At 46.7% G+C, this 26,841-nt stretch overlaps 1 protein-coding gene across 4 annotated transcripts; it reads right to left on the bottom strand.

Annotated features, from left to right (window-relative positions):
* Positions 1-26,395, bottom strand: As3mt (arsenite methyltransferase). 4 transcript variants are annotated; one of them, XM_075974305.1, is made up of 11 exons: positions 26,007-26,213; positions 24,543-24,583; positions 24,190-24,317; positions 23,303-23,453; positions 22,700-22,836; positions 20,863-20,932; positions 17,938-18,019; positions 15,472-15,603; positions 14,853-14,995; positions 11,296-11,430; positions 1-632 (listed from the first exon to the last, which is right to left on the bottom strand). In XM_075974305.1, exons 1-11 carry the CDS (start codon positions 26,038-26,040, stop codon positions 525-527), a joined length of 1,161 nt encoding a protein of 386 aa, XP_075830420.1. In that variant the 5' UTR covers positions 26,041-26,213; the 3' UTR covers positions 1-524. The 4 variants fall into 4 exon arrangements, with proteins under 4 accessions (XP_075830420.1, XP_075830422.1, XP_075830424.1 ...); XM_075974307.1 differs by lacking the exon at positions 26,007-26,213 and adding an exon at positions 24,809-24,885; XM_075974309.1 differs by lacking the exon at positions 14,853-14,995 and having other exon boundaries at positions 26,007-26,391.
* Between the last annotated feature and the right edge of the window lie 446 nt (positions 26,396-26,841).

Here is a 26,841-nt window from a genome sequence, read left to right as displayed (position 1 = left end):
CAGATTTATTATTCATTCGTTTTATTCTTTATTGAATTACAGCAGGAAAACAAAGGTTTGAAGACAGGAACCTGAAGAGGACTCCTAACAAATTTGACTTGACAATATTTTGACATAGTGTAAATTTAGTAGGAGCTCTACTTCCTGAATGAACACAAAAGTCCAGCGGTGTCCGGTGGTAGGCCAGAAGGAAAATACTCTCCCACCACCCTCCTCCAAAGTCGATGCCTGGGGCCCTTTGAGTAAATTAAACCTTGCGCTTCCAAGTCCTACTTCTGACCACTAGGTGGCACCGGAACTCTGGAATAGCGAAATAGAAAGGCTGGTGATTAGCTGTGACCCTTAGATTAACACCTTCTAAAACTCATTCTTATTCTTTGCTGTAATCTAGATTGAGGTGCCTTTGTCACCTTCCCGTCATCTCTGCACTGGGGGACTGGGGAAGAGGAGGTTTAAAAGCCCGGGTGAGCCGTTTTTTTAGGCGCCTGTTCTCGCGTGCACTGAGCTCCACGCTGGCCATCGATCTAGCAGCTTTTCTTTTTGCCGCAGCAGCCTCCAGCGCCATTAGGTGCATGTCTGGGCTTCGCCTTGTCAGATTCCTCTGCAAGCTTGAATGGATCTGTGATTATATCCTGTCAAAAGGCAAACCAGAATGAAAAGACAAAAGGGTTTTGATGTACCCAAACTGATGTTTCTGTCTGATTTGGACTGATTTCCCAAGGAGGGTGATAAAATGCTACAGTACCATCCAGACCTCGGAGGAACACTGGCACTCCAGAATTAAGAAGACCTTTAAAGATAAGCCTGGTGCCACATAATTCTACGCCCACCCCCAGCAATGTGAAGGTGGAGGCAGGAGGATCAGGACTTTAAGGTAGGGAGTTGGAGGCCAGCCTGGACTACAAACAAAGAAAAAAAAAGATGGCCCGTTCAGATTTACTCCTACCAGGGTAAATTTTACTCGAAAGACTGTAAAATGGTAGTGGGAGGATTCATTTCTGTTTGCTTCTGTTTTTGAGACAGACCTCCACATAGCCCAGGCTGGCCTCCAACTCACTATGACACTAAGGGAGTGTGAAATTACATACATATGCCACCACCCTCAGCTTACGTTGTGCTGGAGATTGAACCCAGGACCCTGTGCGTGCAGACAATCATTCTACCAACTGAACTAGATCTCCAGCCCCAAAGGGCTCTCTCGTCTTACACTGTAGCCCAGGCTTACCTGGAACTCATGGTGATCCTCCTGCCTTAACCTCCTAAGTGCTGAAGCCACCAGGCTCTGTTTAAAAGTAGTTTCTGCCAGGCCAGAGAGTTTGTTTTACCCAGCTGATTCTGGTCTGTGAGATTCTCATGAGCCTTTTTACCTCTGGAACTAAAATTCTGAAATGCTAATACTTCCCTTCCTAGGCCTCAGTCTCTGGAAATATGGACATAAGACAAGAGTGTTAGGTTGGAGATGCTGGACAGCCACTGATGTGCAGGTTAGGGATGCCATCAGCAGCCACGCTGACCCAAAGCACAGAACACAATTCTCTAAGGAGAAACAGTTGTCTTTTTTTTTTCCTTTTACCTCCAAATGAGCTGCTTCTTATAGTAGCCCAGTGAACCAGGGGCCAATTGGGACCAAAGACAAGGAACCTGGGGCATGAACAAGTCACTTTAAGGGAGATAAGCTGTTAAGTTCACACTCTACTATTGCTGACAGTCATTCCAACAGGAGCGTAGAAGACCGTTATACTCAAGAGACAGACAGCCTCGTCTGAATGGTGGTCTGAAAGCCGTCGCTTGCCCTCAGTCTCCACTTTTCTTTTAAGAGTTTATTTCTTTTTATTTTACAAGTATGGGTGTTTTCCTTGAATGAATGTCTGTGTGCCACAGGTGTGCAGTGCTTGTGGGGACCAGAAGTCAAATCCCAGAACTGGAGGTACAAAAGATTATGTCTGTGGGGGCCAGAAGTCAAATCCCACAGAACTGGAGGTACAAAAGGTTATGAGCTGCCATGTGGGTGCTAGAAATCAAACTTGGATCTCTGCAAGAGAAACAAATGCCCCTACTTAGTGAACCTTCTGTCTGTCCAGCCCATTTCCACAGGTCAAAAGGTCACCCTGGATTGGGACTTTGTATTCAGCAGACTCAAGTCTGTGTTCACTGAAGCTGCTTCTGCCAAAACCAAAGCCCTTTCTCTCTGGGAGCCCTTGCCTCCACGCCACACCTTTCTCTCTGGGAACCCTCGCCTCCACGCCACACCTTTCTCTCTGGGAGCTCTCGCCTCCACACCACACCTTTCTCTCTGGGAACCCTCGTCTCCATGGCACGCCTTTCTCTTTGGGGCACGGATGGCTCATGGTAAGCAGGATTGGCTGCTCCTCTCTGGACTCACAAAACTGGTTCCCAGAGGCTAGGAGACAGCACTGGGAAGTGCTCACTGCAGAAGCACGGGGCCCTGAATTCAGATATCACTGTCTACATAAAAGGCCAGACATGGTTACATGCCTGTAACTCCAGCACTGAGGAGGGTGGGGACAGGAGGATCCCTGGAACTCACTGGTCATGCAGTCTAGAGAAAACAGTGGGCTTCGGGGCCAGTGCATGAACCTGTCTCCAAAAAACAGGCATGTCCACCTCTGTGTGCATATACATACACACATGCATACACCACACAAAGATACATACAAATGATTTTCCATACCCTTCTTCCCTTCCAGTGTCCTAGCTACTAATAGGAAAACAGCAGCATCATTTCCAGATGTACATTTCTTGTCCTGAAAGACTAGAAGGAAACAGGAGTCGGGGACATCTAAACAAGCATCCTTTGCAGCACGAGCCCCTGCAGGTCTGCAAAAAGGATGCAGGGCTGCAGTGTGCTGGTTAAAGTGCCCGCTCTAAAAGCAGAAGAGAGCCATAACTTCCAGCTGTGTGATCTTGGATGAGGAAATTCATCTCCCTGCACCTCAGCTTCTTCATCTGGAGGACGAGCATCACAAAGGCCACTGGAAGGACTACATAGCACCTTGGACACATGACTGTCCCATCAAACTTAGCACCTGTGGCTCCTGTTATCAGTGCTAGCCAGTGACAACAGCGACATTCCTGCACAAACCCTGATTGCCTTGTTTCAGATGCCGCCGTGTTTTAGCAACGTAACTCACTGACTGATTTATTTGAGGTGATACAAGGTCTCCTATTATCCAGGTTGGCCTTGAATATGCAGCAGAGAATGGCCTTGAACTCCTGATCCTCCTGCCTCCACCTCTCACTCCAGGCACGTGCCATCACACCCGGCAATAGCGTAACTCTTGTAATGGCAAAACTGTACTTTACTTGTCAGGATTAAAGAAAAGAAAGAAAAGGGGGGGTGTTGTAGTTCAATGGGAGTATGCTCACCTCGTATGTATAACATCATGAGTTCAATTCCCAGCAATCAAGAGAGAGAGAGAGAGAGAGAGAGAGAGAGAGAGAGAGAGAGAGAGAGAGAAGACAGGAAGAGGGAAGAGGAGGAAGAGGAGGGGGAGGTCTCAAGCCAATCTGTAGCAAATCAGCATCACCCACAAACTGGCATCATTCACGCCCCCATGGCAGCTGATGGAGGACAATTGCCTGCGCTCAGTACCCCAGGGCTTATCATCAAATTCCTTCATAAAAATGATAAGTATCTCCTCCTCCAAGAGAGCAAGGCCATGTCTCTGGGTCACACAGCTGTTCCTCGCTGATGCCCAGCTGGCGGCAAACAAAGCTGGAAGAACCACAGCTTGAGTGTGTGCCTACCTCTCTCTAAGCCGCTAACCTCCCTCCCAAAGTGGGAAGACATGGTGCCGAGTCTGAGGTCTTAGCCTGCTGCTGGGTGGGATGGAGGCAAAGAGTGAGATGAGAAATGGGTCCGAGCTGTCACCCTGCAGTGAGAGTGGGGTGCGGGAGGCTAGAATACCTGGGAAGAAAGGCTTGAGGGAGGAACAGGCTGCGGATGGAGATCGGCGACTCTTTGTCTATGAGCTTTGTCTTTTCACTTGACCTTATAGGGGTCAAGAGGCCAACAGGAAGGCACAGTGTGTGCCAGTGTGGGAAGGCTGTCCACTCAAGAAACCACCCACGTGATACTGTGCTTCTGTGGAACCCACAGATCCTGCAGGCAGCGTCACACTGAGTCTGAAAAGTGAGCGCCTGGAACATGGAGGTCGGGGCATTTCTCTGGTGGGAAAGGAGCTGAGAAAATGAGTAACAGCGTCAACTCCTGCGGCCCCTAGGCAGCGCCTGTATAGTGCCCGCCACAACTGACGAGGTCACTGGACTCCAGCCTGGATTGCTGTGGGCATGGATCAGACAGAGCCGGATTGGGGAACACCCGCCAGAACACAAGCGCTCTGCGAGAAACATCATCAGGGAAGCCCAGGGCACTGCCTGAACCGAGAAGCGAGAAAGCACTCACACCCAGTATTTCAGGACCCAGAAGGCATTTCCATGAGCAGAATGGAAAACAAGCTGTCAGAAACACTCCTGGAGAATGGCTTGGTCCTTTCTCCCCCATCCTCATTGGACAGGATGTTTCAGATACAAGTCAGGCTACTGCCAACCTGGGACAGACGGAAGATGGTCGGGACAGGGTGAGATTTGTCACCAGGTCTGACAGGAAAGAGGGCAAATCGAAGTGACAGAGAAGAAATGGAGGCAGGTTAAGACAGCAGAGAGCAAAGGTGACATGATCTGCTTTGGGCCGGCTCCCCTGTGGAGACTGGAGTCTCGCAAGGCTTTCGGGAAGGATCTTAAACCTACACAAAAGGAACCGCATTTCCTAGGAAGGCAAGGAAGTTCTGTGACCCAGTATTAATGACAAAAGAAGATGGATCCACCAACCCCGGGGCTAGGAATGTGGCTGGGGATGTCTCGCAGCAGGAGTCACAGACAGTGACCTGAGGTGCATGGAGTTGACAGTTAATTAGTCCTCAAACAAAACAAAACAGAAAAACAACCCATCACCCTGATGTGCGCACTGACAGGATGGGACTCCGAGGTGACCCAGCATGCTCCTTCTGCCCCGAAATGCACAGAAGTAGGGAGCAGAACGAGTCATCAGGCTGGCGTGCTGAGATCAGTGAGACAACAAAAGAATCAGGGCAGGCCAGGACAGCACTGCTTGCCCACAGCTCCTCCAACAAACCACACAAAACCTAGAGAATGACTGGGCGGTGTGCAAAGAACACACATCATGGGTGGCACAGTGGAAAGAGAAACAGGCTCGGACTGGCTTCACTGTCAACGCCCTGAGAACCTGTGCCAGGCTGACGACAATACCCAGCACATCCACTTCCCAGGACGTGCCGTTAGTGTTGATGCCCTTTCGTCTGCCACAGAACCCTGAGGCAGCAGGCTTGGTGGGTGCACACTGTAAATATGTGTTACTCTTGTTGGTTAATATGGTTAATAAAGAGCTGATTGGCCGATAGCAGGACAGGATAAGGTTAGGAGGGGGAAAACCAGACTAAGAGAATGCTGGGAAGATAAAGACTGGAGTCAGAGGAGATGCCGTGGGATGCAGAGCAAGCAGGACGGGAAGTGTGTACATGAGGTAAACAAGCCTTAGAGTAATAGAAATGGGTTGATTTAAGTTATAAGAGCTAGTGAAAAACAAGCCTAAGCTATTGGCCGAGCATATAAACTTAGAAAAACTCTCTGTTCAGTTATCTGGGCAGTGGCTGGCAGGACAGAGCTGACTGGAGGTCTAGATGGAAAGCTCTGCCTACAGTGGAGAAAGGAAAGCTCCTGAAAGCAACTTAAATCAACTGGACTAGCTCATATCTGAAATGAAGTGTTACAGGCTCTGTAGTCAAGAAGCAAGACCCCAAAGCTTCTACCAGAAAATTGTTCATTATGCCCACAGGTTTCTAGGAAATTATTATGTAAATACTACAGTTCCCAAAAGTTTCAAGCTTGAGCTTTTATACGTCTTTGGCTTGTCTCCCATATATGGCTACATACATTTTTATTGGATGCTTTAAGTTACTAGGCAATAGGGCTAGAATGAGAAGGGAGAGAAGGTAAGGAGTTGTAGAAGAGATGTGGTCAGTCTGCATACCCACAGGGAGGGAGTTATTGACCAGCCCACAAGTGCACACACGGACACAGACCAGCTCACATGTGCATACACAAACACAGACCAGTCCATGTGTGCACACACAAACACAGACCAGTCCATATGTATACACACAGACACGGACCAGTTCTGGGCTTGGCTTTTTTCCTCTTACCCCTGGGACTCACTCCTTCCCCAACCACAAATAGTCACGTTGAACCTAGCATGATGCTCCATTTCTGCAATCCTGAATTTGGGAGGCAGAGACAGGATGAAAAGGAGTTCATGCCAATCTGGGCAACAGAAAACTGTCTCAAAAGAAAACAAAAAGAAGGGTCACACTTCTACCTTAAATTTTCGCTTTAGGTAGACTCAGTTCCCAACACCTACATGGTGGGTCACAGCCATCTGTAACTCCAGTTCCAAGGGAGTCTAACCTCCACAAGCACCAGACATAGACATGGTGCACAGACATACACGCATACACGCAGGCAAAGCGCTCATACACATAAAATAGCTAATAAATCTTTTTACTTTTGGCTAGAATGCAGGACTTACTGGTGAACGTGGGAGCCTGTCTAAATGAATGCCCTGTCACCTGTCTAGGAAATCACGAGCGACCCCACCGCATTGGCGATGAGCCAGTCTTCAGAAAATGCTTCATGCTCAGCCTGTTGAATTTGCTTAAGACCTGGCCTGAGAACTTACACTCGGTCCTGCATAGAACCTCTACCACATGTTCCCTGAAGCCTGGCACAAGTGGATGTGGTGACCTGGCCATAGTGAACTCTGACCCACTGTGCCCAAGGGCCTCCTAAAGGCACTTTGTATCCTTGTTTGCAACCCTGACGGAGTCATCATAAGATCAAACACATGAACGTCACATGGAAAAGGGCCCATGCAAGCAACAGGCCACATATACCATCACCGTATCGCAATATTTATACTAAACTAAATCCTACAATGTGAAAGCAAAGCATAAAAGAGTAAGAGAATCTTCATAACAGATTAAACAATAGGTCCTTAAATGTGCTCAAACTTAAATTAAGACCTTTTGTGCAGCCAGGAATACTATCAAGACAGTAACAAAATCTATATCTGAGAAGGCCTGGTATTGAGAACAAAGATGTACAAGTCTGGGGTATAGGTGAGTGGTCAGAGATTGCCTGCAGTGTGTAAGGCCCTGGGTTTAACCCCAGCACCACAAAACAAAACAGACAGAATAGAAACATATATTTTTTAAAACTCTTAAACCGAAGAGAGGGAGGAGTAAGCTAGTGGGAGCTCAGTGACTCTGGACTGACAGCTGGGGAACCTGCACAGGCCCGAACTAGGCCCCCTGAATGCAGGTGACAGTGGTGCGGCTTGGGCAGAATGTGGAGCCACTGACAGTGGGACCAGGATCTAACCCTGATGTATGAACTGACGTTGTGAAGCCCATTCTCTATGGAGAGAGACCTTACTTACTCAGCCTAGGCCGGGGGGCGGGGGTAGGAGAGAGGGCTTGGTCTTGCCTCAACAAGGTGATGGGACAGACTTAATTGACTTCCTAGGAGAGGCCTTACCCAATTTGAGGAGAAGAGTGAGGAGTAGGTGGGGAAAGCAGAAAGAGAGGAGGGAGGAGGAACTGGGATTGGTATGTAAAAAAATAATAATAATAAAACTCAATAGCAAACGACAACCAACCCAATTTAAAAGTGGGCCATGACGTGATGAGCCATTTCTTCAAAGAAGATAAGCAATCGGCCACGGAGTATGGAGAAAGGTTCAACAGTATTAAACTAGGGAGAAACTCAGATCAAAGCCATACAATCTGCTCGCCCAGGCTCGGTTCCCAGCTCCCACAGGGTGCCCCACAACCATCTTAACTCTAGTTCCTGGGGCCAGGTGCCCTCTTCTGACCTCTGCGGGCACCAGGCACATATGTGGAGCACATACATCCATAAGGCAAAACATCCATGTGCATAAACTAAAATTTTAGAAAATCTAACATTAGAAAAGAACTGAATAGGCCAGGCGGTGGTGGCGCATGCCTTTAGTCCCAGCGCTCGGGAGGCAGAGGCAGGCGGGTCTAGTGAGTTTGAGACCAGCCTGGTCTACAAGGTGAATTTCAGGACAGCCAGGACTGTGTTACACAGAGAAATCCTGTCTCAAAAACCAAAAATGAATAAATAAGATTTAAAAAGCCAAATGAATAAAATAGACCTTAATACAGGTTAAAATGGTCCATAAAATCATGGAAGGGAAGGCCGATTTTTTTCACTTCCCATCTGTCTTTTCTTGCCTTTGGCTCCTAAACCTTCCAGTATCTGGGAGGCCTTCCTAGCTTTCCTTTATTAAAAATCTTTCTTAGCACAGCTCCTGCTGTTTCAGAGGGTGTGCACTGCTTTATTCTGGAAGACTCCCATACGGAGGAGAAGCCATGCTAACCACTGGCTGCACAGCAGCAAGAATCTACTGTTCCTCAGAGCAGACTTACAGGGACTGGAGAGACGGGTGAGGACACCCTTATAGTCGACATTCTAAAGGCACATTTGTACCTCGGACGACAGAAAGGAGTCGGCGTGGCCACGCTCTCGCTAGTTGACCTCTTTGTTCCGAGTTACCTCCCTAGGCCAGATGGCCCTGGAGGAGACAAGGACAATAAAGGAAGAAACTGACTAGAGTTGGCCCAGATGTTCAGAGAACAAGGGAAGAGGGTAAGAGATGATAAGGACAGAGGCACTGACATCATAGAGCTCAGGGACAAGGCTGGCTGGCCACCTGACAAGAGGAACAAGAATGCTGGGGAATGATGGCCTTTGCTCTCCCTGCGCTGCTAAAGCTGCTGGCTGCAGATAAGGGAAAGCAGTTTTTAAGGTATCCGGCCACGGCCGTCCCAGATCACCTGCCTTCTGCATAAGCACAACCTGGAGATTCAGTTCTGTTCCTGCTCTTGCAGGGTGCGGTCACCGGCAACAGGACTGCTCCGGAGACAGGGCTAGGGATGCAAAGCGGTCCGTCCAGCAGCTCTGAAAAACAGCTCGCTGGCTGTTGACAAGCTAGGAATATGCCCGATCATGGTAGCACACTCCTTTTCATCTCAGTGCCCCAGAGGCAGGGACAAGTGGATCTCTGTGAGCTCAAGATGAACTGGTCTACACCCTGAGTTCCAGGCTGGTCAGGGCTACATGGTGAGACCCTGTCTCAAAAACCACAAACAAACAAACATCAAAAGCCACCAAAAGTTAGGAATGTAGACAAAACAATTCCATTCTTAGGTATAAATGCAAAATCTCTGAAAGCAGAAACTCAAACAAATTTGCTGTTTTTCAAATTTGTCAATAGCTAATAGCGCTATTGACAGTCTCCAAGAAGGGGACAGCACATCAAGAGGACGCTAAACAATGTGTCCCTATGCCAAGACGAGGGAAGGAGTGATGCCCACCCCAATTGAAGAACTAGCTTTGGAAACATAGGTGAAAAAGTCAGCTCCAAAAGGCCTATGTGTATGAGTTTGCCCGTATCAAATGTCCAAAGGAGGCAGAAGCACGGAGTGGAAGCCCACCAGCCACTGCTGAGAACCGGTGCGAGGAGACAGCTGCTCACTGGGCATGGGGTGGTCAACATTTTGGTTTTTTGGTTTTTGTTTTTCAAGGCAGTGTTTCTCTGTATAACAGTCCTGACTGTTCTGGAACTAGCTCTATAGACCAGGCTGGCCTCGAACTCACAGAGATCTGCCTGCTTCCGCCTCCCGAGTGCTGGGATTAAAGATGTGCACCACCACTGCTGCCCCAACTTTGTTTTGTTTTTGTTTTGGAGAGAGTTTTGGAAGTAAAGATGTCTGTGAACTAAAAGCCACTGAGTCATACATTTCTAAAGGCATAAGATGGGGGAGCTGACAAAATGCTCAGCAGAAAGCAGCTTGCTGTCAAAGCTAACGACCTGAGTTAATCCCTAAACCCCGTACGACGGAAAGAGAGCAGCTACTCATACAAGCCATCCTCTGGCCTTGGCACATGCAGTGATGCACGTGCACATGCACTAATAACAGATAAAGAAATTAATTAAAAATATTGAAACAAAAACAAAAACGTTTTTAGTCCTGGAGAGCTGACTCAGCCTTGGCTGCTCTTCTAGAGGACACAGATCAAGTCCCAGCACCCACATGGCAGCTCACTACTGTCTACGGCTCCAGTCCCAGGGGATCTGGACACTCTCTTCTGGCCTCTGTAGGCACTACGCACAAACGTGGTGTGCAGGCATACATGTAGACAAAATACCCATAGAAACAAAATAAAAATAATAATAATTTTTTTAAATCTGTGCTAAGTTTTTAAGTGGTTAAATTGGTAAGAATTACTTAATTTTATCTTAGAATTGGTGATTACCAGAAGGAAATATAGGCCATTTATAATGTTCACCTGGGGTTTGGATTTGTTTTGCTTGTTTTTGAGACAAGGTCTTCCTTTGTTGCTCATGTTGGTCTTGAACTCCTGGATTTAAGTAATGCTCCCCTTCATTCTTAGTCACCAGAATTCTATATGGGTATGTGGTACTGAGTCCAGAATGTAGCGTGTTTTTGTGTAACTCTTAACCTTTTTGGTGTCTGGACTCCTCTGAGAACTTGATCAAAGCGATGGCTTCCCAAGAAAGGATATATTCAAACACAATTACAGGGGATTGCAGACACAAAGATTACTATAGACTTGTGAAGAATTGGGGGGAAAGGATTTAGGGGCTGGAGAGATGGCTCCGTGGTTAAGGTCTTCTAGAGGACCCAGCTTTGATTTCCAGCAACCACACGGCAGCTACCAACCGTCGGTAATTTCAGTTCCAAGGGATTCACAGTACAAAGACATAACATGCAGGCAAAACACCCAAACACATAAAATAAAAATAAATCTTTAAATAAAAAGAATTTGTCAGCTGGGCGGTGGTGGCGCCCGCCTTTAATCCCAGCACTCGGGAGGCAGAGACAGGCGGATCTCTGTGAGTTCGAGGCCAGCCTGGTCTACAAGAGCTAGTTCCAGGACAGGAACCAAAAGCTACAGAGAAACCCTGTCTCGAAAAATCCAAAAAATAAAAAAAAATAAAAAATAAAAAAGAATTTGTCAAATCAAATCAAATCATTTAGCTATCTTAGCTGAGGTAGCCCGCCGCAAAGAAAACTGTTGTTTTAGCAGAGCCTGCAGTTTGTCGCGTTTTAAGGGACCTGTTTGAAGTATGGGACTGAAAGTGAAACAAACCTTTGTTTCTAATCCAGAACAGCTCCGGGCAGCCGGCAGCTCGGCTACAACAGGTGTGAAGAGAAAATCCTGAGCGAAACGCGAGTTCTTCAAGACAGCTGCTGTGTCTCCATCCACTTCGACAGCCTCGCCTTCCTACAGGGCAGCACAAAATGAACAGCAAAAGATGTCACTGCGGTCCTTTTGGTTCCAGGAACCAAACTCAGGTTGCCAGGCTGTCCCAGGCAAGCCCCCTTCCCTGCTGAGCCATATTGCCAGGCCAGCTTATGACTGTGTGACATTTCAAGGAAGGGACCACACCGGCCTTCTAAGGCGCTCTTCTCTCGTCATCGTCAGACCCCTCTGTTGATGTCCTGAGTATTTGCAGACGGTCAGCTGACCAATGTTTCTTAGGTGACAGTGCTATAAAGGGCACCCCTGCCCCGGTGTTTAATGCGTTTTCAGAGCTAGCTGGAGAAACCGGCTCGCCCTCAACTTTGCCTGACCAGCTAAATGGGAGCTCCGCTGGAGCGCTTGTTTCTGAAGTGTGTTTCTCTGAGTCCCAAGATGCTTCTCAACATGTGGGTCATGACCCTTTGCGGTCAAATGATCCTTTCATGGGGGTCGCCTAAGACCAACAGAAATACAGATATTTACATTACGATTCCTAACAGTAGCAAAATTACAGTTCTGAAGTAGCAACGAAGCAATTCGATGGCTCCCCCCCCCTCCCCCGCATGAGGCAGTGGATTAAAGGGTCGCAGCGCTGGGAAGGCTGAGAGCCGCTGCCCTAAAGCAATGCATGGTACTCAGTAAATATTTTCTTTTTCTTTTCTTATTTTTTACATTTTTAAAAAAGCATTTCTGTATGAGTGTGTGCACACGTGTTTGAGGGCATGTTGCCTATGCACGGGCAGAGGCCAGAAGAAAGCATTAGGTGAGTCTCCTATTACTATTTGTCTATTCCTTTGGGCAATCTCCCCAGAACGTGGTGTTCTCAGCCGGCTGGCAGTGAGCAAGCCCCAGCAGCTCTCCTGACTGGGCCTTGGTGCTGGTATGATCTATGTATCAGGACACCTGGCTTGGCATGTGGAGCTGGGATCTGAACTCCAGTCCTCGTGGTTGTACAGCAAGCACTGAACCATCTCTTTGACTCCCTTCTAAAATTTAAAGACAAAATCCAATGGTATATCCCAAGCTGATCTGGAACTCACTTATATCCCAAGCTGGCCTTGAACCTGCAATTCTTATAAGCCTCCTCACAGATGCTCAGATTGCAAATGGGTTCCACCATTCCCAATAGAGCATTTTCAGAAAGATTTTTTCCTTCCTTCCTTCCTCCCTCCCTCCCTCCCTCCCTCCCTCCCTCCCTCCCTCCCTCCCTCCCTTTCTCCTTCCTTCCCTCCCTCCCTCCCTCCCTTCCTCCCTTCCTTCCTTCTTTCCTTTCTTCCTTTCTTTTGAACTGTGTCTAATGCCATTTAGGCTGGCTGCAAAATTGCTATGTACCCAAAAATGACCTTGTGTGAGAGCCAACATTACATTTTAAGTTTTAATCACTGTGCCGTAGAAATCCACGAAACAAAAATGCCTCTGACCTGCCAGCCCCTTGCCCCAGGACAGACAGTTCCTGAAATGCTGGAGGCTACAATAAGTCCCATGTTTTCACTCCCCTAAACGAGCTTGTTTGCCCCGTCTGTACCGGATGTGCTTGATCACGTGTGGGCTGGAGGTATGTCAGGATATATGCTTACCCCGGATGAAGCACAATTAAAAAAAAATACTCAGAGAGAGAAATTGGGGTTCGACCTGAAGATCCGAAAAGCAAAGCAGCCAGCCACTGGCTCATCTCCACCTCAGTCCAAAATAGTGATCCTGCCTCTGGGAATCTTCTAATGATACTGTATTTGAGAGCTGTCTCCTCCTGTTTTATACTCCTCTCCAGTTCTGGGATTAAGGGCTTGCACCACTACTGCCTGGTTTCTATGGCAAACTAGTGAGGCTACTGGGATGAAAGGTGTGTCATTGCTGCCTGTTCTGGAAGGCTGGCCAGTGTGGCTGTTTTACTCTTCTGATCCTCAGGAAAATTTAATTTTTATTAAAATACAATTGAAACGCCACTACATCCTGATTGGACCTGCAGGGAAATGCAACCAACTACGGGCTTTCCTTAAAGCCCAGGCCATACTTGATTCTCGGCCATTTTCCAGGAACCTGAGTATGGACCTGACCAGAGCCCACCTACCTGGCCAGTACTTAATTAAAGCTTGCTTCAAATTTAGCTTTAAACTGTGGCCGCGGTCTTATTCTCGATTGGTGGAATTAACACATGAACTTCTAATCCTCCTGCCTCTGCCTTCCTCGTGCCGGGATGACAGACAGGATGTGCTACTGCAGCTGCTTCCATGCAGTGTGGATTAAATGCCAGCTTCACGCATACCAGGCAAGCGCCCTGCCAACCGAGCTGCGTTCTCAGCCTGGGAATGTGCTTAACAAAACAGAAACTGCACAATGAGGACCATGTGTCTAAATATCCTGTATTGCCTCCCCCGGGGCTACTGATGGGTCCTAGGCTAGGCTCTCCCTTGCTTTGGATAGCAGCCATTTGTTTCTTCTGCCCTTGCTGTAGGGATCCTATCCGTTGACTATCTAGTTTTGTCTGCTGGTTCTGAAAGTTTTTAGGTTTCTGGCCTTTCTGTTTGTTTGTAGATCCGGAAGGCGTTTGACTTCCAGCAGTGGTTTGGTGTGATCATTTGTTGGGAGTCTTTCTTTTCCCCTGACAGTCCTTCCATACCAAATCTAAACTAAACTGTTTGTCATAGCCAGAACCTGGAAACAACCTAAATGCCCCTCGACCAAAGAATGGATAAGGAAAATGTGGTACATTTACACAATGGAGTACTACACAGCAGAAAAAAATAACGACATCTTGAATTTTGCAGGAAAACATTATTTTGAGTGAGGTAACCCAGACACAGAAAGACAATTATCATATGTACTCACTCATAGGTGGGTTTTAAGCATAAAGCAAAGAAAGCCAGCCTACAAACCACAATTCCAGAGAACTTAGACAACAATTCAGACACTAAGAGAGACTTACATAGATCTAATCTACATGGGAAGTAGAAAAAGACAAGATCTCCTGAGTAAATTGGGAGCATGGGGACCTTGGGGGAGGGGAGAGGCAGGAAAGGGGCAGAGAAAAATGTAGAGCTCAATAAAAATCAATAAAAAAAAGGAAAAAAAAAGAAGTTAAAAAAAGTTTACTATCCTACTGGAAGTAAAATGAAAACTTCAATTGAGGAAAAAAAACAAAATTACACACAAACCAATCAACATCAGAATAGTGAAAAGCAATTTAGGGTTAAACTCAAGATCCAAGAAAGGTACTGTAGTGGGGGGCGGGGGTGGGGGGCAGGGGGTGGGTACAAGGGCAAAAGCAGAAAGAATGCTGCAGACACAATGGATACCAGCCTTGCCCAGCCCACTTGCTGAAGATGGAACACGGGGCCTTGCGCCAGCTGGTGAGTGCGCTACCACTGAGCCACACTGCTACCCCTTGAGCAGTTGTTGTTGTTTACCTTGAATGTGAAATTTGCATCGAAGATTAGTTCTTTTTCATGCCCTGTGATCCCTCCTTTGTAAACAGCTTGGCATCTTTTAGCTTGTCCTGTCTTAGGGAGTTTGAAGAGTCGAAACGTGGCAGACACAAAGCGACAGTCCCCTGAAAGCAGACACACAGGGCTCACCTCCTGCACCCCAGCCCCATTCAACACAGGAGGATGCCGCACAAGGGATTTCCTCACGGTACACCATCAGCTGTCTCCTGGGTGCCTCAGTCTTTCCAAACACTTCATTAAATATCACTCTGAGGGAGGGGCTGAGATCATTCAGGAGACACGATGGACGCTTCCAGGTGATACAGTTCCCCTTGGTAGGAATCACTCACTAAAGGGGGCTAGAGAGCAGTTAGAGCTCAGACTGCTCTGACAGAGGGCCTGGGTTCAATTCCCAGCACCCACATGGCAGCTCACAACTGTCTGCAACTCCAGTTCCAGGGGACCTGACACCCTCACACAGACATGCATGCAGGCAAAACACTAATGCTCATTTTTTTAAAAAAGAATCACTCATTAAATTAACTAACCACTGAACTGAAACCGTTCCCACCGCATCAGAATCTCTGCCATTGTTTCTTACCAAGAACACTTTCTAGCTCCTTGTTTTGAATTGTGATGAGGTTGGCAGTGACCAAACGTGGAGGGCAGAATCCAATTTTTTGGGCAATGATGGCAAGATCCTTCCAGTACAAAGCGCCTCCCAGGCATTCGCCTTAAAAGAAAAATTACAGAGCAATGAATACAGCAGCATTATGGAAATTTATAGCCTGCACCATTAGCTAGGACATAGTATAGATGTGGGACCTAACTGCCCATGGAGGTGCCCACCTGTAATCCCAGCAGGTGGAAGTTAGAGGCAAGACAATGAGGAGTCCAAGGGCATCCCGGGTGAGCATGAGACCCTTTCTCAAAAAGACAAAACCACAAGAGCTAAGGATGTGGCTTAGTCGCTTACCTAGCAGGTTCAAAGTCCTAGATTTGATTCCCCAGCACTGTGTAAAAGCAAATGGGGTAGCAAACGCCTGTAATTCCAGCTCTCAGGAGTCAGAGCCAGGAAAATCTCTGTGAGTTCGAGACCTGTCTGATCTACAAAGTAAATTCCAAGACAGCCAAGACTACACAGAGAAACCTTGTCTCTCTTAAAAAATCAAAAACTAAAAGAAAAGTATTATTATTATAAATTTAAAACAAAAACACAGGGCCTGGAAGTATCCACGAGGCCTAGAGAGTAGTGATTAAATCCAGAATTTGTTAGCTAGAGGTCTCTGAGAATCGTTTTCAGGACAGTGATGATGTGTCGGTTCTACTAAGACACAATCACAATCCTGTGTGTGTGCTCAGTCATGCTCTGAAAACCCGCCTCCTAGCTCTAGTTGAATCCCATAGTCTATTACCAGAACAATAACCACCACTAATGTTCACAAAGCATTTTTACAGATTATTTTAAGCGCAAGGATATTCATACACGTTTTATGTGTCACATCAATAAGTTGGAGACAAACTAATGGTTACCAGCAAACAAACATGCCAAGCAGAGCAACACAGTTGTATAAGACTGTTTATACATGTTTTGACTAGACCTGGGGAGATGGATCTGAGACCAAGAGCACTGGCTGCTCTTCTAGAGGACCCAGGTTTGAGTTCCAGCACCCACATAGCAGTTCACAATTGTCTGTAAGTCCAGTTCTAGAAGATTGGACACCCTCATATGTCTTCCACAGGTACCAGCTACACATTGGGTGCACAAACCTACATTTTAATTATTTTTCTTATTTATTGTCTTACTTTTTTGAAGATAGGCTCTCACTATGTAGCTCTCACTGGTCTGAAACTTTCTATGTAGGCCAGGCCTTGAACTTATAGAGATCTGCCTGCCTCTACCTCCCAAGTGATAGAATTAAAGATGTGCAACAATACTTGGCTTATTTATGTACATATATATTTTATATGTTTGTCTGCTATGATATGAGAGACAGCACATGCCGCAGTGCACATATGGGCCAGATGACAGCTCTCAGGAGCTGCTTCCCTCCTTCTGCCTCGGGGATTTGTCAGGCTTGGCAGCAAGTGGCTGTACCCATGAGCCATCTCTTCTCTGCATGTGTGTGTGTGCGTGTGTGCACATATATGTGTATATGTGTATATACATATATATATATATATATGTGTGTGTGTGTGTGTGTGTGTGTCTGTGTGTGTGTGCATACATACACATTCTTGGGTGAGGCACAAACACCACAGAGCATATATGGAGCACAGAGGTCTATTCTCTCCGTGCTCTGAGGATTGAATTCAGCTCATCGGGCATGTAAGGAAAGTGATTTACCTACTGAGTCATCTCATAGACCGGCCCTGATAATCTATTTTAAAAGTAAGATTTTTTTTTTGAGACTATGTCTCATGTGGCCTGTGCCAGCCTTGATGAGCACCGATCCTCTTGCTTCATCTCCAAAGAACTAAGACCACGGGCATGGCCACCACTTCCCGTTTAAATGCAAACACTGCTATTTTCCAGTCCGACTGACCATGAGCATGCATTGTCTCCTCAACTTCCAGCGACTCTCAAGTGACTATAAAAGAATAAACACTCTATCTCATTTATTTTTCAAAATAGTTTTGTAAAGTAGTCTGTTGTTATTTTCAATTTATAGTTTAGAAGACCAATAATAGATTAATTAAATTGCTTGAGATTATATCACTTTTTAAAAAAAGCTTGTTTACAGCGGTAGGAGGGGTCACGTGGGCATATGTGCCACAGTGGACATGTACATGTCAGAGGACAGCTCTGTGGAATGTCCTCTCCTTCCACCTTTACATGAGTTCCAGGAATCAAACTCAGATGGCCAGCCCTGAGCCACAAGCTCCTTCACCCACTGAGCTGTCTCACCAGCCCTCATACTGTTTCTGGGTAGCAGAAAAAGAATATAGACCCTTCTGGCCACACTCCATTTGCTCTCCCATCCTGTGGTCTCACCGCAGCTTCCTTGCAGGATGAAACTCTACACTAGTCAATAATCAATGATGGGAAAGAAGCAAGAGCACATACCCCATAAAACCTTGTGTGACTTGATGTCTTCCGGCACTTCAAGGTTAGCATAGACGTCACTAAAATATAGTTCCCCACCGTACTGAAAAAGAGCAGCGCGCATCTGAGCAAGGTTAAAGATTACATTGATCCCAGATAACAACAAAAAAAAATTGATGAGTCCAGGAGATCAACTTCAAAATTCCAGTGTTTGACCTGAGACTGACCAAGTTGACCTTTGAACAAGTAACAGCTGCCTCACTCATTAAAATCAACACACGGGGACAGAGGTGTTTAATTACTCTGTGTCCTATCCAGCAGGAAGTTCCTTTCCAATACTCAGAGAGGAGGGAGTTATCAGGAAGTGGAGAAGCATGAGAGGACGAAGGGAGCGTGAATACCATCTGTGTATACTATTTGCACACACGGAAACGTACTAGGATGGAGAGATGGATTGTGGGTAAAGTGCTTGCCATGTGAGTGCCTGCTGAGTTCTGGTCTTCAGCATCCACAAAAACCAGGTATAGTTTACATCAGCTCTAAAGGGGCCAATATCTAAGTCCCTGAAAGTGATCAACCAGCAACTTGGTGAGTTCCGCGTTCAGTGAGAGACCACATCTCAAAAACACAAAGTAACATAAAGGAGCTGTCTTATACATAAAGGAGCTGTCTTATCAGGAAAATTCTAAATAAATAACAAAATGTGAGGATTCAAATAGATTAGAACAGAGGTTCTCAACCTTCCAAAAGTTGCGACCCTTTAATACAGCACCTCATGTTGTGGGGGACCCCAACCATAAAGTAATTTCATTACATTTTAGAACTGTAATTTTGCTACTATTATGAATTGTAATATAAATATCTAATATGCAACCCCCAAAGATGCCTCATCCCACAGGTTGAGAACCACTGATGTAGAGGAACCAAGTCCAGTCACCAACATCTGTAAGTACAGTTCTGATCTCCGTGCTCCCCAGACACACATGCGGTTCACATGTGTGAATACAGGCAAAACATTCATACATGTAAAATAAAATAAGTAAATTTTTTAAAGTTTTTAAATGAACAAGAACACAGGAAGGGAAAAAATGAGTGTTTCTCCTAAATACATTCAGGTTGCCTAAATTTTTAGCTAGTCCAAAGAGAACAAGCCCTAGGTATCTGGACAACTAATAGGCACATCGACAGAATTAACAGTCTAACCCTGGAAAATTACAGTCACTGAGCCAGGTGGCGGGGTGCATGTCTTTGATCCCAGCACTTGGGAGGCAGAGGCAGGGGGAGCTCTGTGAGTTGGAGGCCAGTCTGGTCTACAGAAAGAGTCCCAGGACCACAAGAGCTACAGAGAAACCCTGTCTTGGAAAAAAAAGAGTGAGAGAGAAAAGAAGAAAGAAAGGGAAGGAGGAAGGAAGAAAAACATATAGTGATGAAGCTGGGCAGTGATGGCACACACCTTTAATATCAGCACTCAGAAGGCTGAGGCAGGGGGATTTCTGAGTTCAAGGCCAGCCTGATACATATCATGAATTCCAGAAGAGCTAGGGCTCACAAAGAAAACTTGTCTCAAAAACAAAAACCAAAAAAAGACAGAAAATTACAGTGATGTTATTACACATTAAAATTTTTATATATCCTTAACATATAGGTCAAAGGAGTTAGCAGGAATTGAAGGATTTACTTAGCTAATTTCAAAAGCATGGATGTCTACATTCTATAGTAATGTTTAGCGTCTCTTTTTTTAAAAATATTTATTTATTTATTATGTATACAATATTCTGTCTGTGTGTATGCCTGCAGGCCAGAAGAGGGCACCAGACCCCATTACAGATGGTTGTGAGCCACCATTTGGTTGCTGGGAATTGAACTCAGGACCTTTGGAAGAGGAGGCAATGCTCTTAACCTCTGAGCCATTTCTCCAGCCCCATGTTTAGCGTCTCTTACTTGATCTCAGTGAATATCATGAGCTGGTGTACAAGATGGTATCCTTGAAACAGCATGGGATCATTCTTACATAGATAACTTTAAATTTTTATTTTGTAATTTTACAAATAATTACAAAAATAGGCCTATGTGTTTGTCTGCATGTATGTCTGTGCCCTGGTACCCTTGGGGACCAGAAGAGGGCATCAAGCTCCTAGAACTGGAATGACAGCTGGTTGGAGATCACCATGTGGGTGCTGGGAATTGAACCTGGGTGCTCTGGGAGAGCAGCCAGTGCTCTTAACCACTGAGCCCCAGCCCAGCCCTTTAGAGATACTTCTATCTGAGCTGTAGAAACATCCCACAATTCTTACTGCAGTGCTTGGGGTTGAGCCCTGTGTCTGCAAATTTCTGCCCCTGAACTTCACCTATGGCCCTCCAAATCCCAGTGTTCTCTAGCAGTATGAAACAAACCCCTTCATAGGCAGGGAGGCTGGGGAGCAAATGGAAGTTTCCCTTCTAAAAAGGCCTCCATAGAAAACATCCATCTTAGAGTTTTCAAAGGTAAGGTATCAGAAATAGTTATCACGGAAAAGCAGGGTCTGTTTGAGGAAAGGCGAATTCCTGGGGACTTTTCCGAGTGACTCAACAGGTTCCGGTGACTCTGCAGGTGTCACCTGCGAGTCACAGTCAATAGTAACCAGGGGCAATAGGATCGAAGGCCAATATTCTGACAGTCAATGACCCATTTCCTGAGAGGAAAAAATAAGCCCTAGCTAGAGTACTCAGACAACACCACTTCACACCTCCCCTTTTGTGTACTTTTTTGTTGAATCAGCATCACATACAGTTGAGGTTGGCCTTGAACTCCCTACATTGCAAAGGACTTGAACCCCTGATTCTCCACCATGGCCAACCTGGCTCCTTCTTAATAAATCGAGAGTTTGAATTCTTAGTTGCGGAAGAGTGTATGACCCTGCCAGCCCTCTCTGGTGTCTAAAGACCAGCCATCTCCTTCTCCCTCACCTTCAGCGTGTCATACACCTCCCGGAGCACTTGCTCTTTGTCGGGAACAAGGTTGATAACACAGTTGGATCTAAAAACATAATAAGGAAAAAGGACAGATGTTGAAGGACTCAAATCCTTTCAGACCCAAAGGGGCTTCCATCTTACCATCAAAGCTACCAATTCTTCCTGGCTCTCCTTCCTTCCTCATACCCAACTTTTTCCCAAGACGAGGGAGACAGGCAAGTTGTTTGAGACATATCAGAAGCAGCCAGGGAGAACAAATGTGCACGAAGGAATGGGAAGCATCTTATTTTTGTCCTGATGCTCACCAGGCAACGAAACCAAACCTGGACTCAGATGCCTGCCGTGCGAGGTGTTCAAGACATGAGAACAGACAAAGTCCCTCAAAGGCAGCTTTCCTGGCACTTTCATTTGAGGCTAGGTGTGTAGCTCAATGGTAAAATGCTTCTTTAGGGTGCAATTCCGAGCATCAAAAGAAAAATAAAACCAGCCCGATCCTGTCACCTGGGCATGATTTAACAATGACTCGGGAAAATGAGAAACACAAAACACCATAATTTGCCATGAAAAAAAATATAGTCATGGCTAAATCTGGTAGTGCCTGCCTTTAGTCAGGAAGCAAGAGCTCTGTGCACTCAAGGTCAGCCTGGTCTACATGGCAAGTTCCTGGTCAGCCACTAACTACATAGTGAGACCCTATCTCAAAACATGATGGTAGTCTCATAAGATTACAATAAGGCCTGTTATTGTCTAGTAGAGCGACAACCAGAGCTACACCGTAGTTGGTTAGCCAAGTGTCTGTAACAAGGTTGGAGTCAACATCTTCACTGGCTGCCAGTTGTAGAAAAATATAGCATGAACAACGACGCACAGTGCGCCACACTTCATGAACATCGTTAGTTTATGGTGCACTTACTCCGCTTACAAGAAAAAGCACTGTAAAACCGTCTGCTCGCACATCTTGAATGACTGCAGCCCTGGAGAGCATCACCTCTTAGGTCTGAACTGATCCGATATTCTGTTCATCAGGCCCTAGTATCAATAGGCTGGCTCTTTTGTTTACATCACCCAGCCTAAGTGTGCAGAAGGCTCTATCATCAAAGCCTGGGGGAGTACACGCTGATGCTCACACAATTAGGAAATGCTCCAATACAAATTTCTGGCAACACAACCCACCATTACACTCCAGATAAGAGGTGGGTATGTGTTACAGGAACACAGACTGGGGTCTAGCTGTCCCAGGAAGTCACTGACTTTAGTTTGGTGGGCAGATAGACTGGCATTGCAAGGTGACACTGTCTTCTACTCTTACACCAACACATGCACAACTGAGTGACAAAAAGCCTCATAATATTTAAGTTTGTGCCTTTGTGTTGGGCTGTATCCATAGCTATCCTTGGTCACATGGCTGTGCCAGAGGCTAGACACACATGGCAGCTTTAAATTCTCTCTCAGGCAGCTGTGTTTTGTTGCTAATGGACTACAGAGACCTCATTCCTTTATGAAGGACTGCTAAGTTCAGTGTGATTCCTTTTTATTTTTTAAACTTTTTTAAATATTTATTTTTATTACATGTGCATTGGTGTTTTGGCCTGCCTGTATTTCTGTGTGAGGGGGTCATATCCTCTGAAACTGGAGACGGTTGTAAGCTGCCATGTGGGTGCTGAAATTGAACCCAGGTCCTGTAGAAACAGCTAGTGCTTTTAACCACTGAGCCATCTCTCTAGGCCCCTAGTTTAATTCCTTAAACAAGAGTCAGTTCGTCAAAGAGTGGTAGCATTTGTAGCTCAAAAGGAAATGGGCTTTGCTCTTAGCAGAAAGGCTGCAGACCTACACAGCAATATCGTAGCTCTCCTGCTGGGCCCCAGCCTCTGCCAGCTTCTCAATGCAGCCATGAATAAAAGTCACATTGGGTGCCTGGAAACCAAATTTCTTCATGTGGTACTCAAGATAGGTTTTAGCTACTTCCACCTAGAAAAAGAAAACTACAGATTTGGTCATCAGCATCATTCAAAAATAAATCTTTTTTTTCCCCCCTGAAAACTGTCCTATTGCTAATGCCATATGCTTTCCCTGCCCTGAGTTATTCTGGATGGATAGACAAGATTCATGAGGCATGGAAGATATGCCACAGCCTGGGACAGAAGTTCCTAACTAAGTGAGTCTTGCTTGAGTTATCCAATGACAGAGACGACCAGAGAAGAGGAAATGCCGCTGGGTCATCACACCGCTCATCTATCAGGTTAAACCTCTGACTGACTTCTCCAGGAGAGTCACTGATTGTCAACGACCTCAACTTCTAGGTCACAAGAGGCACAAACGACAGTAACAAAACCCCAGCCGTCCTAAACACTGTGAAGGACAGAGGGAAGCCGTTTCCCGCCTCAAAGAATGATCTGGCAAAACCTCTTCCCTTTCCTCCAAATCTTTGTCTTACCTGGGCCTTAGTCATGTCTATTCCAGTGACATGTCCCTTCTCACCAACTAGCTGGCTAAGCATATAGCAGTCTCTGCCACTTCCACAACCCAGATCCAGAATCTGGCAGTTTTCCAGGCGTTCGGGGACAACCAGACCACAGCCATAATACCTGAGAAGGGGAAAAGACATATTTTAAAAACAGACTGGAAAAGTCTCAGGTGGTAAATCCCTCCCCTGTCCCTCCATCACCCACTTACATTACTATTTTGTCTCTCCCACTAAACCAGAGCATGGCTGCCATAGCAGTGTTGCTGGGCACCGCGCAAGGTAGCAAGCCTCAAGAAAAGCATCTGAAATATGTGTTGAATACATACATCTAAGGCATTGTCTACTGAACAAGGAAAGTATCCTGTCCCCAGGTGCAGGCACTGTAACTTGAGCGGTAAAAACTACAGGTGTGGAACCTTTCCCATGACTGACAGACAGCGAGTGTCACTGGGAATAAGTGTGGCAGTGGTTGGGGGGAAGAAGGCTCCATGATGCTAGGAAGACTTCAGTGAGGTTTTGGAGAGGCAGGGGGTAAGGTACCCTCTTTGATAACTGATCTCCAGGCGGGCAATATTATGCCAGGCAAAGATCACCTATTTAGCAAGTGTGAGCTAGTCTATTAAACACTTGACTGTCTGCCACGGTCCAAGGAGCTTGAATGTCTCCTGCAATGGGAAGGGATGGAGAGCATCTCTGAGGGGTCTTCAGCAGAGGAGCAAGCAGCTCAGTGCTGAGCTTTGGGGTTTCACAGTAGATATGGGAAGAAGGATAGCCAACAGATATGGCTAAATTCCCTAGCGACGAGTATGGGAAAACTGAACTCTGGAGGCTTCGTGGCAAGAGTATATACACTCTACCTCGAAGTAACGTCTTCGTGTACATTCTTCAGAGTTTCCCGGATGTACTTGGGGACCAGCGTGGCTGGCGTGACACAAGCATTAGTCTGGAGGTCTGCAAATGTCTTCAGCACATTCCCGTAGTAGTTCTGACACAACAGCCAAGGAACGGAAGCCAGGAGGAAAAGAACAGAGCTCGAGGCCTCCGCCACATTCTTAATTACAGCCCACTGGCCTTTGCTCAGGGCCAGCTCCAACCCCGCCCCTGGTCTGCCCAACCCCAGTGTGTGCTGCGAGCAGAAGCTGCTTGCTGGCAGGACTCCCGGAAACCAGCAAACCAGCGATCCCACGCAGCCAATCCCTAGGACTCTCACCTGAACGTCCTTGTGAATCTCAGCGGCTCCGGGAGCGGACACTGAAAAGGGAGAACAGAGGCTAAACGGGGTGACCACACTGAGAGGGACCGGGCTGAGGGCAAAATGGAGGGATAGCAACACACAGGGTGGAGAGGAAGGGAGCTGAGGCCCTCAGCCAGGCACAGGCAGCCGACTGGGCTGCCCAGAAGTGGGAGCAGGGCCGGAGGCGCTGTGGGCCTGTGGCAAGTCAGAGGTCAGAGGGGGACTGACCAGAAGCTACTCACTGATTCTCGATCTCCACACTCCTGGACCTGGGATAACCCCTCAACTCCGCTAAGGAGCAGGAGCGCGCCGAGGCCACGCCCCCTGACTGGCCTTCAACCCCCGAAGCCCAGCAAAACCCTTCCTCAGCCAAGGCTGGGTGTCCTCTTCACCTTGGAGTCTTTGCACCCCGTCTTATTAGTTAACATCTTCCTTTATTGATCCGCTGAATTTCATTCTGTGTGTGTGTGTGTGTGTTTTAAATGAACACCCATATGTATTTTCCTCCCTGTGGCATGAACTCTTTCCTCTATCCCGCTCATAAAGTCGTTCACGGAGTGTCATTTACATCTCTAACACTCACCTTTCCTTAGCGCACAGCTCTGCTGGAATTCTGTAGTCATCAGGCATGGTGCTGTGCCTTTAATTCCAGCACTCAGAAGACAGAGACGGGAGGCAGAGGCTGGCAGATCTCTGAGTTTGAGGCCAGCCTGATCTACAAAGCTACTTCTAAAGACAGCTAGGGCTACACAGGGAAACCCTGTCCCACCCCACCCCCGCAACCCGCAAGATTAAAGTGGTTCTCTAGTTCAGAAGGCTTGTGTGTGCCCCTTGGTGGGAAATTCCTTCCACATCCAGCTCCTAGGCAAACACAGACTTGACTCTCTCTCCCTGCAGCTTTGCCTTTTCTGGAATGTCTCAGAGATGAACTCTTCACTGGGTAGCCACTGTCCCGTCGCATCCAGAAAAGCGCCCAGCACAGTAACTGGCCAGTTTGCATGTATTTTCCATTACTGCCACTTCACCTCAACTGCTTTTGTTTATATTGCATCTTATGTATCTACGGGGTGGGGGTGCCCTGGTGATGTGTGGTGAAGGGGACTTTTAGGAAGTTGGTTCTCCACTTCCACACTGTGGGCACCCGGAAGAGAACTATGCCGGAGGGCCTGCCTGCCAGAGTCTTTCCCTGCTGAGCCACCACCAGCCAGGACGCATCTTTAAGAAGCGCCTGTTCCCACCGTTACAGCTGTGTCTTTTAAACTGGTGTGTGCACGTGTGTGTGAGCACCATGGCCCACGGATGGAGACAGGAGGCTTTCACACGTTACTTCTCTCCTTCCGTAGTGGGTTCCGGGCTCCAGCGCCAGGCTTGTGTGGCAAGTGCTTTTAGCTTTTCCAGCTGTGCCATCTCAACCACCCTGTATTTGTTTGTATGTCTTACCTGCTTTGTGGTTGAATCGAGCATTGCCGTTCATCAAGATAAGGGGATGTAGCGGTCTAAAGGAAAAGATGTCCAGATAGGAAAGTGGACTCTTAGGAAATTATCTTCCTGTTTTCAAACCCATGCCATTACAAATAAAATGTTGAAATCCATCTCGTAAGTTTCCAAATTCCGTTGTCAATTAACTGTTATTGGAAGTTAACAGGGTGGCAGAGAGATGACTTGATGGGTAAGCGTGAATGCCACCAAGACCGAGGACCTCACTTCCATCCCTGGAATGCACATGGGAACCGACTCCTGCAGGTTGTCCTCTGATCGCAGGCAGAACACAGCATGCATACATAGATGCATAAATAAATGTTGAAAAACAGCTCCAGGGCTGAAGTGATGCCTCAATGGTTAATAGCACTGGCTGCTCTTCCAAAGGACCCGGGTTCAATTCCAGCATCCATATGGCGGCTCACAACTGTCTGTAACTCCAGGGGGTCTGACATCTTCACAGACACACATGTAGGCAAAACATGAATGCACATGAAATAAAAATAAATCCTTAAGGGGCATCCATCCCCTAGGCGAGTGTGCCCGTGTCATGCAAGAAAGCTGCCTGGGCACGAGCAGAAGAGAAGATCCATGGTTTTAGCTACAAGTTTCTGCCTTGTGTAGCTGTTCTGACTTCCCTTGGTTAAATAAATAACTCGCTGAAGGTCGCAGAGCTAATTATTAATCACTCCAAAGTGTTTCCTCAGAACACAATATAGTCCCTGGAGGATAGCTGGCATCCAATAAATACGTATGTCACACTCTTTAGAAACATAAAGCTAAACATTTTTAAAAA

The sequence above is a fragment of the Microtus pennsylvanicus genome, chromosome 5, assembly GCF_037038515.1.
Source record: "Microtus pennsylvanicus isolate mMicPen1 chromosome 5, mMicPen1.hap1, whole genome shotgun sequence".
Lineage (NCBI taxonomy): Eukaryota > Metazoa > Chordata > Mammalia > Rodentia > Cricetidae > Microtus > Microtus pennsylvanicus.
The sequence above is the reverse complement of the archived record's forward strand: the minus strand, read 5'-3'. Positions and strand labels throughout refer to the sequence as shown.

What these genes read in the sequence shown, in the direction of transcription:
- As3mt (XM_075974305.1), bottom strand. Translation starts at nt 26,040, where the DNA reads ATGAACGGCAATGCTCGATTCAACCACAAAGCAG. An exon ending in AGATTCACAAGGACGTTCAG is followed by an intron (nt 24,318 to 24,542) that starts GTGAGAGTCCTA and finishes CTGTTGTGTCAG; the next exon opens with AACTACTACGGGAATGTGCT. An exon ending in TAGACATGACTAAGGCCCAG is followed by an intron (nt 22,837 to 23,302) that starts GTAAGACAAAGA and finishes TTCTTTTTCTAG; the next exon opens with GTGGAAGTAGCTAAAACCTA.